We start from the raw sequence: 15,129 nt of genomic DNA on the forward strand, positions 1-15,129 counted from the left end.
TCCTTGAGCACAGGTGACTAAACACTGATCCTGAGTTGGATGTTTCCAACTTGGAGGATGCCCTTGTTCATTCTAGAGATCAGGAGTTCCTGGGTGCCTGGAGCTGAGAATTAAATAATTTGCCCACGGTCACACTTGCAGAGCTGGGAGTCATACCCGGATCCTGTTAATACTGTCTGCCAGGCTGCCTGTGGTTTTGAGGGGAGAAGGGAGAAGCAATAAGAGGAGGATGAAGAGAACAGAAAAGTCTGGGGGTGGGGACAACAGGCAACAGGAGTACAACATGAGAGGACAAAGCAGGGGGCTTGGCTCTGGGTTCATATAGCTTCTTCCTTTATTGCTTCCTTGGTACCCACCCGCCTACCCACTGGCATCAATAGCACTTCTGATAGACGATGTAGGGGCCCTGCTCCTCATACTGGGCCCGTTGGATCCAGCAGGATTGAAAAGCTCGGAGAGAAGCAAGGATGGACCCTCCAATCCACACAGAGTAGTTCCTTAGGGGCTGGGCACACACGGCTATGCAGGTCTGGGGAGGTGCCCCTTGGAGCAGCTCCTTGGTGAACCGCTGCTCCAGCCCCGGAAAGAGGGAAGAACCCCCACAAAGCAGGACATTCTGGGAAACGTCTTCACGGGCCTCGTTGGGCACCTTCCTCAGGCTTTCCTTGGCCATGTCAGGGATGCCCAGTGGTACAAGTCCTGGTATTTCTGGGGGGTTGAAGAGCAGCTCGGGGCACTGGAAACGCTCTTTGCCAAGGCTGATGACCTGGCCGTCGGGCAGCTGGAAGGTCTCTCGGTTGGCCTTGGCGGGCTGTTTCTGCTCCGTGATGAAGTCGGCAGCAACATAGCAGCATTGGTGTTTGATGCTCTCTACCAGGGAGGTGTCCCGGTCACTGAAGGGGTAGCCGGCACCCCGAAGCATCTCTGCCAGGAAGGCTGTCAGGTGGGCCCCCGCTAAATCCATCCGCTCGGTGGCGTGGGGCAGGTTATAGCCCTGATAGACTGGGACGGTGTGGGTCACACCATGGCCCGTATCCACCACCAGCCCACTGACCAGTCCATGGGCATAGACGGAGAGCACTGACTGGTAGGCCACGTACATTCCTGGAGAGCGAAGGGACTCGAACACCACCTCCACCAGCTTTTCCCGGTTGGTCGTGGGGCTGAATGGTGGATCGGAGAGAAGGAGGGCGTGATCCTCAGGGGCCACTCCCAAGTCATTGTAGAAAATGTAGTGCCAGAGGGTCTCGGCTGCCTCCCAGTCCACGATGATGCCGTTCCTCAGGGGCTGGATCAGGCTGAGTCCCGGGTGCTCTCTAGCACTCTCCCCGATGAAGGTGGGCAGCTGAGGCTGGCTTGCTGTTGAAGCCTTCTCTGGTAGGCGGCCGAGCATGGTGGCCACGGTGGACATGGGCTTTGCCTGGCCGGCAAAGCCAGACTTGCAAGTGCCTGTGCCCATGTCGATGACCACAGCTCCTGTCTTCTCTAAAAGCCCATCTCCCAGAACAAAGGGGACATCTCCATCCAACTGCAGGCTCACGTCGTCTAGTATTGTGGTGGTCTGGGAATGTCCCTTGTGGAGACTAGGAGGGTGACTGAGTGCCTGGGAGTCATCTAAGTGCAAGTCCATGGCTACTGACGAACGGCAAATGAGACTCAGCAAGTGGGAACACGGGCCAGAGCCACCTCCCTAATACTCAACAACCAAGCCAGGACTAGGGCAATGGCTGCTGGGCTTATCTGGGCCGGAGCTGGAGAAGACCAGGCCAAAGCTGAGGGAGACTAAGAAAGAAGGAATTAAGGAAGATTTTCATATTATTGCTGAATTATGACATCACTCTTTCCCACCCCTCCCCCACTTCTCTCCCTTCACAATGGGAGGAGACCATCTTTCCCTTGGACTTCTCTAACTCTGGGCCTTTCTGGGGCACCTTGCCACCCAGTGGCTGTCAGTCAACAGCTAATGACCCAGGCAATGACATTGTTGGGGGGAAGCAAATAGGGGTCGTATGGTCACTGTGTAAGCCTCTTATCTTACAACTTACCTACCCAGGTGACCAGGTGACCCAGGTGACAAATCACATGTTCAGCAAGTCCTGCTTTCTGGCCTCAGTTTCTCTTTCTGTAAAATGTTTAGATGGTCTCTAAGCTCCAAAACTATGACTGTAGGAGTTGCGTGTCCTTAGGGGAGAAAGAATAAGACTCACCTGCTGCCATCACAGAACTAATGAGTGTTGGTGTCCCCATCAAATAAAGGGGAACCTTGCGTTTCACTTTATTTCATTTCACTGATGTTGTTTTTTGTTTTTTACAAATTAAAGGTTTGTGGCAACCCTGCCTTAAGCAAATCTGCAGGTGCCATTTGCCCAACATGTGCTCACGCTGTGTCTGTGTCACATTTTGGTCATTCTCACAATATTTAAAATTTTTCATTGGTTTTTGTCAGATATGGTCATCTGAGATCAGTGATCTTTGATTCTATGATTGTAAATATTTTGGGGAGCCACAAACCACACACATATATGGCGAGATTAATCAATAAATTTTGTGTATGTTCTAACTGCTTCACAGACCAGGACCAGCCATCTCCCTACATCTCCTCAGACCTATTTCTGGAGACACAATATTAAAATCAGGCCAAATAATACAATGGCCTCCAAGTACTCAAGTAAAAGGAAAAGTTAATGCATACATCAAACTTCAATGTTAACTTATTTTAAGAAATTGCCATAACCACCCCAACCTTTAGCAACCACTAACGTGATTGGTCAGCAGCCATCAATAACAAGGCAAGACGAAGATATATTAAAGATTATGACTTGCTGAAGGTTCAATTGCATTTTTTTAGAAATAAAATATTTTATTTTCAGCAGCCTTTTCTGTAGTGGCAAGGAACTAGAAATTGAGTGGATGTCCATCAGTTGGGGAATGGTTGAATAAGTTACGGTAAATGAATGCAATGGAATATTGTTATATAAGAAATGACAAGCAGGCTAATTTCAGAAAAGCCTGGAAAGACTTATATGAACTGATGCTAAATGAAGTGAACAGGACCAAGAGAACATTGTACACAATAACAAGATTATGTGATGATCAACTATGATGGACTTGGCTCTTTTCAACAATGAGATGATTCAAGGCAATTCCAATAGACTTGTGATGGAGCGAGCCATGCACATCCAGAGAGAAAAATATGGAGACTGAATGTTTTTATAGCATAGTATTTTTTATCTTTTTGTTGTTATTGTTTGCTTGTTTTTTTCTCTTTTGATCTGATTTTTTTTTCTGTTCAGCACAACAAATGTGGAAATATGTTTAAAAGAATTGTACATATTTAATCTATATCAGCAGTCTTGGGGTGGGGGGAAGGAGGAGGAGAAGGAGAAAAAAATCTGGAACACAAGATTTTGCAAAGGAGAATGTTAAAAACTATCTTTGCTCATATATAAAAAATACCATTAAAAAGTCAAAACAATTATTAACTCTTTTAGGGAAGAAATGGTTTGATTTTTGTTTGTAATCCCAATGTCTTGCATACAGTCAACACTTAATATCCAATTGGATTGAAAATTTTTTCATTAAGTTATGTATGTTGGCTTTATTTAAAGACATAATAATGCAATTATGATGGCAGTGTAGTGTAAACATAACTTTTCTATGCACTGGGAAACAACAACAACAAAATGATTGCTTTATTGCAATAACCACTTGATTGCAGTGGTCTAGAACTGAACCCACAATATCTCAGAGATATGCCTGTAGTATTAACCCCTGTTCTTCACAACCGGGCTCCTCCCAACCACTTTTCCTGACTTCTTACACATTATTCCTCTCTGAGTATTCTATTATCTTCCTCACACCAGAAGCCAATTCTATTCCTTTTCAATGGTTGGGCCCTGATTAGAATGTTTCTCCCTCCAGACTTCTCTGGCTCAAATGCCACCTTAGAAAGAAGCCTTTCCCCTAAAATGTATGCCTTTGCTTTGAGATTGCCTGCCTTTGATTCCAGAAAGTCATTTTCAGAGTCTCTTCCCAGTTAGAATGTGAACTCCTTGAGAGCAGGAATGATTTGTACCTTTCTCTTGTCTCCTTAGCCTTTAGCATAATTCATGGACCTTAGAAGGCACTTAATAAATTCTTATTAGACATCTAGCTGATTCAGTAGACCACTGGGTCTGGAGTAAAGAAAACCCGAGTTCAAATTCAGTTTCTTATACTTCCTAGCTGAACTTCTGTCTGATCCAGAACAAGTCCTTTAATTAGCCTTTCAGCTTTCTCATATGTAAAAGAAGAGGGGGAAGGAGAGCAAAACAGTACCTATCTCTAGGGTTGTGATGAGGATCAAACTTGTAAAGCACTTTTCAAATCTCAAAATGTTCCATAAATTCTAGTGATCATTTTGGGTTTTAATATGTAGCTAATATGCATTTATTATAGCTGCAGATTAAGCTATTTAAAGGGCTATCATTTTGAAGCAATGCACTGAAAAAGAAATCTTACTTTTGGATTTTTATTGTATTGTACTGAGGAATGGGAGAATAGTTATACAATGTTCACTATCACTTTCTGTTCTGAACTTCAAAAGCATAATTTTCAAATTCTTTTATTGTTGTATTGTAACAATAATTAGAATACAGAATTTCCTATTAAGTGATTACTATAAATGAAAACATTTGAAATATTTTAAAAGTTAATTTAGTATATATTTATAGGTTATATATTTATACTTAAGAATTAAAGTATATATGAATGTTATGGAACAATTGTGGGAAATCTTTTGGTCATCCAATATAAAATATCCAGCAAAAATCCAATATCCTTATTTTTGCAGATATAGTCAGGTCATACCATGTGGATCAAAGCATAGTATTTTCATCTTTGTTGTTGTGGTTGTTTTTTGTTTGCTTGATTTTTTTTCTGTCTTTTTTTTTCTTTTGATCTGATTTTTTTTTTGCTCATCATGTTGAATATGGAAATATGTTTAGAAGAATTGCACAATTTAACCTATATCAGATTGCTTGCTGTATTGGGGGAGAGGAGGGAGGAAGAGAAGGAGAAAAATCTGGAACACAAGATTTTAGGAAGGTGAATGTTAAAAACTATCTTTGCATGTGTTTGGGGAAAAAATACCATTTAAAAAAAACCAAAAACTTCCAACAGACTAATTATTCAGAAAATTATGTTTCTTGCTTAAGGTATACAAGTTCAAACTTGCCAATACCAGACATAATTTTTTTGTATTCCCTAATATATAATTCTATTGAATTTCTTTGTCCAAGCATCACAGATAAAAATAGTCTTTTTTTTAAATAGTCTTTACACAGACAGAAATATTTTTTTTAAATAAAAGCTTTGTTTGTTTATTTATTTTAGTAACTAATCATATTGCAGACTAATCCTCAGAACAGGTTCTTATTGTAAAGAATTCTTTCACTTTGTGTTTTTTGCATGCACTTAACTGGACTAAGTCTATTGTATGTAAAATGTCATGCTCTAAACTTGATATGCCAAAAATGACATATTGAGATCTAATGCAAGCCACTTTGCTGCACAAAGAAACATGATATGAAAGAAAGCATGGATGAAATATTGTGGGAATACAAGAGAATTGTCTATTAAATTGTTCTATTTATTTTTTAGTTATTCAATGATGTCCAATTCTTGGTGACCCCATGGACCATATTGTTCACGGAGTTTTCTTGGACTGGATTGCCATTTCCTTTCTTGTAATCAGTCTTCAAGTCATCATGCACTAGAATGTGCCGCATGGCAAAGAAGATGAATGTGGCAGTTAGCAGTACCACCAGTATGTAGCAAAAGGCAGCAGACATGTATGTCACGGTTGAGAGAAGAGCAAAAACATCATGTTTATTAGTGATTTGTTCTATGACTTTCATTCTCTATTTATTTATTTAGATTTTCAAGAATAAAGTACAAACAACAGTTTACTTGCATTAATTTTACTTTTCCTTACCCAATGACTTGCTAAGCATTATGATTCTCTACTCATAGGATGACTCACAGATTTTGTTATTCTATTAAATATGAAAACATTAAGGCAACAAAGAAAAATCATATATAAGTCAATTAGATGCCCAAATATGCAGGTGTGCTAATGCAAAAAATTTTTTATAAGTTAAGGTTGAGTAACAGCCCCTTGACATTGAGGGAAAACATTGAGTTAAGGGTGGGGGGAAAACCCTGGTTCCTAAAGTTCAGCTTTAACATGTATTCCTGCAAGGGTGGTGGCAAGATGTAACATTTCTTTAGTAAACACTTTCTTGTCAGCTATGGGAGGGACACTGGATCAGTTCTTTTAGATGATGAAAAATGAAATTTACATATCTTATATAGATCTGATGCTTTATAGAAGTAAACAATATAGCCAAAGAATATCAAAAGCCCAGATTCTACATTATTAGGCCATATTATCAAGTCAATTCTCTCTTGGTCACATGAAGTGACCTCTATCTGAGTTTAGATAAATGATATGTACATCAGGGGAAGTATTGTTAATTTGAATAATAGATCAAATCAGTAAAAAGTTCAACAATTTAAAAAATAGGACTTCCGGCCAAGATGGCAGCGAGGAGGCACACAGCTGTGTAAGCTCCTCATTTTCTCTCAGAATCCATCTCATTACAAGCCTCTGAATTAATTCCTGACTGAAAAAAAAAACACAAATAGTTACCAAGAGAAGACATCCTTGAGACTCTCCAGGAAAGGTCTGTTTTTGCTCGAGGGCGGGACGGTTTTAGATCGGGCACAGGCTGAGGGCAGCAGCAGTGAGAGCTCGGTAGGCAGCTCATCAGCCAAGCAGACCGGAGGGGGTTGGGGTGTGATTTCAGCCGTCTCTGCGGGGAGAGCTTTGCTACAGGCTTGGATACTTTGCCCTGGCAGCAAGTCAGTAGCCCAGCAGAGAAGCTAAAAACACCAGGGGTGAAGAATTCAACCCCAAACAGCTGGAGTTCCTTGGGACCTGGCCACCCCTCCCCCACAATGTCTCAGCATGCTCTCAGAGTCTCGGAGCGCAGGCGCAACACAGTCCTGCTAGTGCCTCGCTGCTGCCCCCGCAGTCTGTAGAGGAAGCTCGGTAACACCACCCAGCCCCTCCCCCAAAAAAGCAGATTCCATTTGGGGTTTTTCTCCTTTTTTTTTCTTTGCTAGTTTGTCTCTGATTCTTCTCTGACAAAATGAGCAAAAAATTGAAAAGGACCTTAACGACTGACAGCTTTTATAGGGACAGAGGGCAGACTCTAAACCCTGAGGAATAAAACAGATTATCTCAGGTGAATCCCAAAGGAGACCTCTTCCTAAAAGATGAATTAAAGAAATTAAAAGGCTCTCACAAGAGAGTAGAAGAAAAAATGGGAAAAGGAGAGGGAGGTTGGCAAAGAGTTGAGGTACCCACTCATTTAAAACAAGGGATAAAAAACAAAGTTGAAAAAATAGGATTAGTGAACTGGAAACAGAAAATAGCTCTCTAAAGAATAAAATTGGCGAAATGGAAAAACATTCCATAGAACAAATTGGGCAATTAGAAAAAGATATTTAAAAAGTGAATGAAGAAAATACTTCATTGAAAATCAGAATCACATTGTTGGTGGAGTTGTGAACGAATCCAACCATTTTGGAGAGTAGTTTGGAACTATGCTCAAAAAGTTATCAAACTGTGCATACCCTTTGATCCAGCAGTGTTACTACTGGGATTATATCCCAAAGAGATTATAAAGAAGGAAAGGGACCTGTATGTACGAATGTTTGTGGCAGCCCTTTTATAGTGGCTAGAAACTGAAACTGAATGGATGTCCATCAGTTGGAGAATGGCTGAATAAATTGTGGTATATGAAATTATGGAATATTACTGTTCTGTAAGAAATGACCAACAGGATGATTTCAGAAAGGCCTGGAGAGACTTACCGAACTGATGCTGAGTGAAATAGGCAGGACCAGAATCATTATACTTCAACAACAATACTAGATGATGACTAGTCCTGATGGATCAGGCCATCCTCAGCAACAAGATCCAGATCATTTCTAATGGTGCAGTAATGAACTGAACTAACTATACCCAGAAAAAGAACTCTGGGAGATGACTAAAAACCATTACATTGGATTCCCAGTCCCTATATTTATGCACACCTGCATCTTTGATTTCCTTCACAAGCTAATTGTACAGTGATTCAGAGTCTGGTTCTTTTTGTACAGCAGAGTGATGTTTTGGTCATGTATACTTATTGTGTATCTAAGTTATATTTTGGTATATTTAACATCTACTGGTTATCCTGCCATCTAGGGGAGGGGGTGGGGGGGTAAGAGGTGAAAAATTGGAACAAGAGGTTTGGCAATTGTTGATGCTGTAAAGTTACCCATGTATATATCCTGTAAATTAAAGGCTATTAAAAAAAAAAAAAAAAAAAAAAAAAAAAAAGAAAATCAGAATCAAACAAATGGAATTGCATGACTCGAGGAGACAAGAAGAATCAGTCAAGCAAAACCAAAAAAATCAAACAATGGAGAAAAATGTGAAATACCTTCTGGGGAAAACAACAGACCTGGAAAATAGGTCTAGGAGAGACAATCTGAGTTTGGACTCCCAGAAAATACGATGAAAAAAGAGCCTGGACACTATTTTCCAGGAAATTATCAAGGAGAGCTGCCCAGAAGTCATAGAAACGAGGGTAAAATAGACATGAAAGGTTCATCGATCACCCATGAAGGGATCTAAAATCAAAACACCAAAAATATAGTGGCCAAATGCAGAACCCTCAAACGAAGGAAAAAATACTCCAAGCAGCTAGAAAAACCCAATTCAAATATAAGAGACCACAATAAGGGGATCACCCAGGATCTAGCAGCATCCATTAAAGATCGAAGGACCTGGAATATGATATTCCGAAAGGCTAAGGAACTCGGTATGCAACAAAAATAACACCCAGCCAGAATGAGCATCTTTTTCAGGGAAAGAGATGGGCATTCAACGAAATAAGTGAATTTCACCTATTTTTGGTGAAAAAACAGAACTTAACAAAGTTTGATCTACAAATATAGAACTCAAGAAAAACCTAAAAGGTAAAAAGAAATCTTGGGAACTATTTTCTGCTGTAATGTATAAAAATATGTATATCTTGTTCTAGAAATTAAATTGGAAAAGGACATTGTACCAGAAAAAGGGTAAATTACTATATCTCACAAAGAGGCAAGGAAACCTATTATATCTGAGAAAGAATGGAGGATAAATATAGTGGGTATTCTGCCATCAGAATTGGCTTTAAGAGAAAAACTTTAGACATATTCAATGTATGGTGAAACCTCCCATCTCATTGAAAAGTGAGAAGGAAAAGTGAAAAGGGAAGGAATAAGCTAAGCAGAGGAATATGGAAACTGTGAGGGAAAGGAGAAGATAGGGGAGGAATTCTAAGGTGGGAGGGATACTAAAAGGGAGGGCTGTGAGAAGCAAGTGGTGCTCACAAGTTTAAAATTGGGAAGGGGTTTGGGGAAAAGGAAAAGCATAAACAGGGTTAACAAGATGGCAATTACAAATTGGTATTTAACCAAAATGGTGAAGGGTAAACTCCCCAAAAGGAAGATTAGCAGAATGGTTAAGCTAAATCCACAATACTTCAGAAACACCTGAAGGAATACATCAGAATAAAGGTAAAGGATGGAGCAAAATCTACTATGCTTCGGTGAAAGTCAAAAAAGGGCCATCCTGATCTCAGATCAAGCAAAAACAAAATGATCTATAAAGGGAGATAGGAAGGACTATATCTTACTAAGGACAGCATAGATAATGAAGCAATATCATAAAACATATATGCACCAAGTGGTTACATCTAAATTCTTAAAGAAATTAAGGAAGCTTGCAAAAAAAATAATAGAAACTATAATAGGAATCTCAACCTTGCACTCTCAGAATTAGATAAATCAAACCACAAAATAAATAAGAAAATCAGGAGATAAATGAATACTAGAAAAGTTAGATTATGTCTCTGGAAAACGAATGGAGACAGAAAAGTACTTTCTTTTCAGCAGTTCATGGAACCTATCAAAATAGACCTTATTAGGACAAAACCTCAAACTCAAATGCAGTAGCAGAAATATAAATGCATCCTTTCAACCACGATGCAAAAAATTACACTCAACAAAAGCCAAGGAAAATGACCAAAAAAATTGGAAACTAAATAATCTCATATTAAAGAATGATTGGGTGAAACAGCAAATCATAGACATAATTAATAACTTCACCCAAGAAAATGACCATAATGAGACATCATACCAAAATATGTGGGATGCAGCCAAAGTGGTAATAGGGGGAAATTTCATATCTCTAAATGCCTACTTGCATAAAACAGAGAAAGAGAAGGTCAACGAATTGGGCTTGCAACTAAAAATGCTAGAAAAGGAACAAATTAAAAACCCCCAGTCAAACACTAAACTTGAAATTCTAAAAAAAAAACAATTTAAAAAATATGTTACCAACAGGTCTTTTGGGATATCAACGTTACACTTTGTGACTGAATTGATTTCTTTTTTTAAAGCCAATTTTATTTTATTTTCAATTGGAAATTTTCTTCCTCCATCTTTTCACTTCCTCACCCATTGAGAAAAACACAATCCATTACAAATATATTACAATCCTAAGCCTGACCCTAAAAATAAATTTCTGCATTAGTTATATCCAAAAAAATAAAGAGAAGAGAATATGCTTTATTCTGTACTCTGAGTTCATTGGCACTCTTTCTGGAGGTGGATAATATGTTTCAACATGAATCTTTAGTAACTGTGTTTAGTCATTGTATTGTTCAGCTTTATTAAGTCTTTCAAAGTTTATTTTATTTATAATACTGTCATTACATATGTTGTTCTCCTGGTCCCATTCACTTCACTTTGTAACACTTTATACAAGTGTTTCCAGGTTTTTCTGAAACCACTACCTTCATCACTCTTTATATTACGATAGTTTTACATTGCATTCATATACTATAACTTGTTCTCCATTCCCCAAATGATAGGCATCTATCTCATTTCTCTCTCTCTTTTTTTTTTGCAATCACAAAAAGAGCTTCTATAAATATTTTTGTACTTATGGGCCCTTGATTTCTTCAGAATATAGAACTAGTAGTGATAATACTAGGTCACAAGAGTCTGCACAATTTACTAACTTTGGGGGCATAGTTAAAAATTGCTTTTCAAAATTGTTGGACTAGTTCATAGTTGCACCAACAGTACATTGGTGTACCTATTTTTCCTCATCCCTTCCAGTATTTGTCATTTTCTTTTCCTTATTCTTTTTTTCTTATTATTATCTTGGTCTATCTGATTGATATGAAGTGGTAACTCAAGAGTTATTTTAATTTGCATTTTTTAAAAAAGTAGTGATTTATAACTTTTTCTTCCTATGACTATTGATAGTTTAGATTTCATCCTCTAAAACTGCCTATTCCTATCCTTTGATTATTTATCATTTGGGGACTGGCCCTTATTCTTGTAAATTTAATTCATTCCCTATATAGCTTACAAATGAAACCTTTGCCAAAAAAAACAAAAAAAAACAAACAAAAAAAACTTACTACAAAGACTTATCCCCCCACTTGTCTGCTTTTCCTGTGATTTTGCTTACATTGACTTTGTTTGTATAAAAATGGCTTGATTTTATGTAATTATAAATTATCTATTTTACCTCTTATGAATTTCTCTAGCTCTTATTTGTCAATATCTTCCTATATTCTAAGGATCTTATGCAGGCAATTTTCTTATTATGTCAGTCTTTATGCCTAAATTTTGTTTCTATTTTGACCTTTTCTTGGTATATATTGTGAAATGCTGGTTTATACCTAGTTTCTTCCAAACTACTTTCCTGTTTCCCCACAGTTTTTGAATATTGCTTTTTCTTTGATTAGTGCCAAAAATTGAATATTGAGATTTTGCCCAAATACCTGGGATCTTTGTGTCCATCACTAAATTACTGGACTCATTTGCTTCTGCACATTATGTACTTATACTGTTTCTCAATAATATACCGTTTTGACAATGACAGCCTTTTTTGCATAGATCCCTTTCCTTCCCATTTGTTTTTTGTTGTTCAATGCCCTGTTATTCTTGACTTTTTGTTCCTCCAGATGAATTTTGGTAGTTTTCCCTAGCTCTTTGAAGTTTATTCTTTGATATATTTCTTAGTATGGCACTGAATAAGTAAATTTAAATAATTGTTTTTAACATATTGATTCAGCTTACTTATGAGCAATTAATATTTCTCCAGTTGTTTAGATCTATCTTTATCTTACAAAGAGTATTTTATAATTGTGTTTGTATAATTTCTGTGTATGTCTTGGCAGTTGTTTTACATTGTAAGTAGTTTTAAATGGAATTTCTCTTTCTATCTCTTCCTGCTGGATTTTGCTAATAATATACTAATTTATGTGGATTTATTTTATATTCTGCAACTTTTTTGAAGTTGTTAATTGTTTCAATTAGTTTTTAGTTGACTCTTAAGGATTCTGGAAACCATTTGCAAAAACATTAAACTTTTATTTTCTCTTTATCTGTGCTTATTCCTTCAGTGTCTTTTTCTTTTATTTTTTATTTCAATAAATAGCACTTCTAGTATAATATTTAATAGTTAATGATGATAAAGAACATATTTACTTCACCCCTACTCTTATTGGAAAGGCAGTTCTAGCTTTCCTCTATTACAAATAATGCTTGCTGTTGATTTTAGATAATTACTACTAATCATTTTAGAGAAAGTTCAATTTATTCCTATGCTTCCTGATATTTTTTAAAAATATTAAACAGGAATAGAGATTGTATTTTGTTAAAATATTTTTCTCCATCTACTAAAATAACTATCATTTTTGTTGTTTTCGTTATTAATATGTTAATTATGATTATAGTTTTCCTAATAATGAATCAACCCTGCATTCTTGGTAAAAATACATTGCCTGTTCCTAATTTATGATCTTTGTGATAAATTGCTGTAACCTCCTTGATAGTATTTTATTTAAATTTTTTACATCAATATTTATCAGGGAAATTGATCTGTGATTTTCGTTCTCTGTTTTGACTCTTCTTGGTTTAGATATCAAGACCATGTTTATGCATAGAAGGAATTTGATAAGACTCCTTACCTATTTAAAAAAAATAGTTTCTATAAAATTAAAATCAATTGGCTTCACATAGCTTTTTAATTCATCTGGTCCTTCAGAAACTCATTTTTATGGTTGGGCTCTTAAAAAATTTCTTTTTGCTTTTTATTTAAGTCTATTTCTTGATTTGGGACTTTAAATTGGTACTGAGATCTTTGTAATTCTTGTAGGGAGGGGTACAATATCTAGCCTGAGTTTCTGTACTCATATTTTTCTGTTGCTTTCATAACTCAGTCTGGCAAGTTTTCAGAGCACCCAAAGCAGTCTGATCCAGAGAGAGATCTGTTCACTCTCCTTTTGGTCTAAGCTTTGTAAGTTGCATGGTTGAGTTTCAGCACACTGCTGCTGGATTCAGTCATTGTTAGCCCACTGGTAAGTTCTTCGGGTTCAGATCGACTTGAGTACTGACTCATCTAGGACTTCTGAATTGATTGTTCCCTGCAAGCTTATGTTGTTTTTGTTGCTTTTCATTTTTCAGCTGTGTCCAAATCTTCATGACCTATGTGGGATTTTCTTGGCAGAGATACTGAAATGGCTTATCATTTTCTTTTCCAGATCATTTTACAGATGAGAAAACTAAGGTAAAGAGGGTTAATTGTCTTGCTCAGCTAGTAAGTCTATGAAGCCAAATTTGAACTCAAGAAAATAAAACTTTCTGAGGGCTGGCACTCTAACCACTGCACCACTTAGCTGCTGTTAAAAAATAGGACTGAGTCGTTGCTCCTGAATTTAGAGTCACATAACTATGGTTTTGGAACTTGTTCCTTGCTCAATACTCAACTAAGGTTTGTTTGTTACTATTCTTTCTTCCCACAACTGAGTAACTGGCAACAAAGGTACCAAATAATACCTACTCCTACACTCACCACTAGTTTATGAATTCCCTGGGGTGTCTTTCTGCTTTTCAGCTTCCTGGTCTTGTACAGTCTCATCCCCTCTTCTATCCCTGGGGGCTAAAATGCTGCTTATACAGCTGATACCTCTCATGTTCATGGCCAGCCCCTCTCACAATGGCTGGAAAAATGACTCACTGTGACTTTTTATTAACTTTCCTGATTATAATTAGGTCTGGCACATTTTCTAAGTTGTTGTGAAGGAAGTATGTTGGGTAAATTAGGAACTCTGCCACTTTGATTCTTCTTCATGATAAAACTGAAAGTTGTCTCATGAATACGGAAACCACAGCTTTTCATACTCAGGAAGGATGACTGGAAGAGAGTTTTTGGATATCATTGCCAATGATGAAGACCTGGCTTTTTTTCTAGGAAGAAGATGATGTAGATATGGCTATCTTCTGCTTGAAATCCAAGGCAACATAGCATAGTTTCCCCTCGATGTTATGAACAATTTCCTTTTCAACTATGGTCATGATGTTTTTGCTTCTTTCTATCATTATCTTCATGGGATAGTCTGTCAGATTATGGATAGCCAAATCTAGATGAAAGATGACATGGGGAAGAGTCTAACTAATAGATGGACACAGTATAGACAACACCATCACCAGAGTCCATAATGATACCAGTAGTACAACCAGAGTCTTTCAAAGATATCAATCTGGATGGTAACATATATGGTTGGGGGTTGAAGATCTCAGACATAATCTGTGTCATCTCTCCATTTGCTTTGGGGTTTTAAGAAGCTTTTGTAAGCAGAACATGATGCTCCTCAGGAATTACATTCAGCTCATTTTTTTTATTAGAGCTTTTTGTTTTCAAAACATGCATAGATAATTTTCAACATTCACCCTTGCAAAACCTTGTATTCTAAATTTTTCTCCCCCCTTTCTCTGAGCTCTCCCCTAGAGAGCAAGCAATTCAATATATGTTAAATATGTGTGATTCTTCTATACATATTTCTACATTTATCATGCTGCCCAAAAAAATCTGATCAAAAAGGGAAAAAATGAGAAAGAAAACAAAATGCAAGCAAACAATAAGTTGAAAATACTGTGTTGTGATCCACACTCAGTCCCCATAGTCCT

At 37.5% G+C, this 15,129-nt stretch overlaps 1 protein-coding gene across 1 annotated transcript; it reads right to left on the reverse strand.

Annotated features, from left to right (window-relative positions):
• Positions 1–302: 302 nt before the first annotated feature.
• Positions 303–1,806, reverse strand: ACTL9 (actin like 9). The gene has a single exon (XM_003761662.3). The coding sequence runs from the start codon at positions 1,628–1,630 to the stop codon at positions 374–376; it is 1,257 nt and encodes a 418-aa protein (XP_003761710.1). The 5' UTR covers positions 1,631–1,806; the 3' UTR covers positions 303–373.
• Positions 1,807–15,129: the final 13,323 nt, after the last annotated feature.

The sequence above is a fragment of the Sarcophilus harrisii genome, chromosome 1, assembly GCF_902635505.1.
Source record: "Sarcophilus harrisii chromosome 1, mSarHar1.11, whole genome shotgun sequence".
Classification (NCBI taxonomy): domain Eukaryota; kingdom Metazoa; phylum Chordata; class Mammalia; order Dasyuromorphia; family Dasyuridae; genus Sarcophilus; species Sarcophilus harrisii.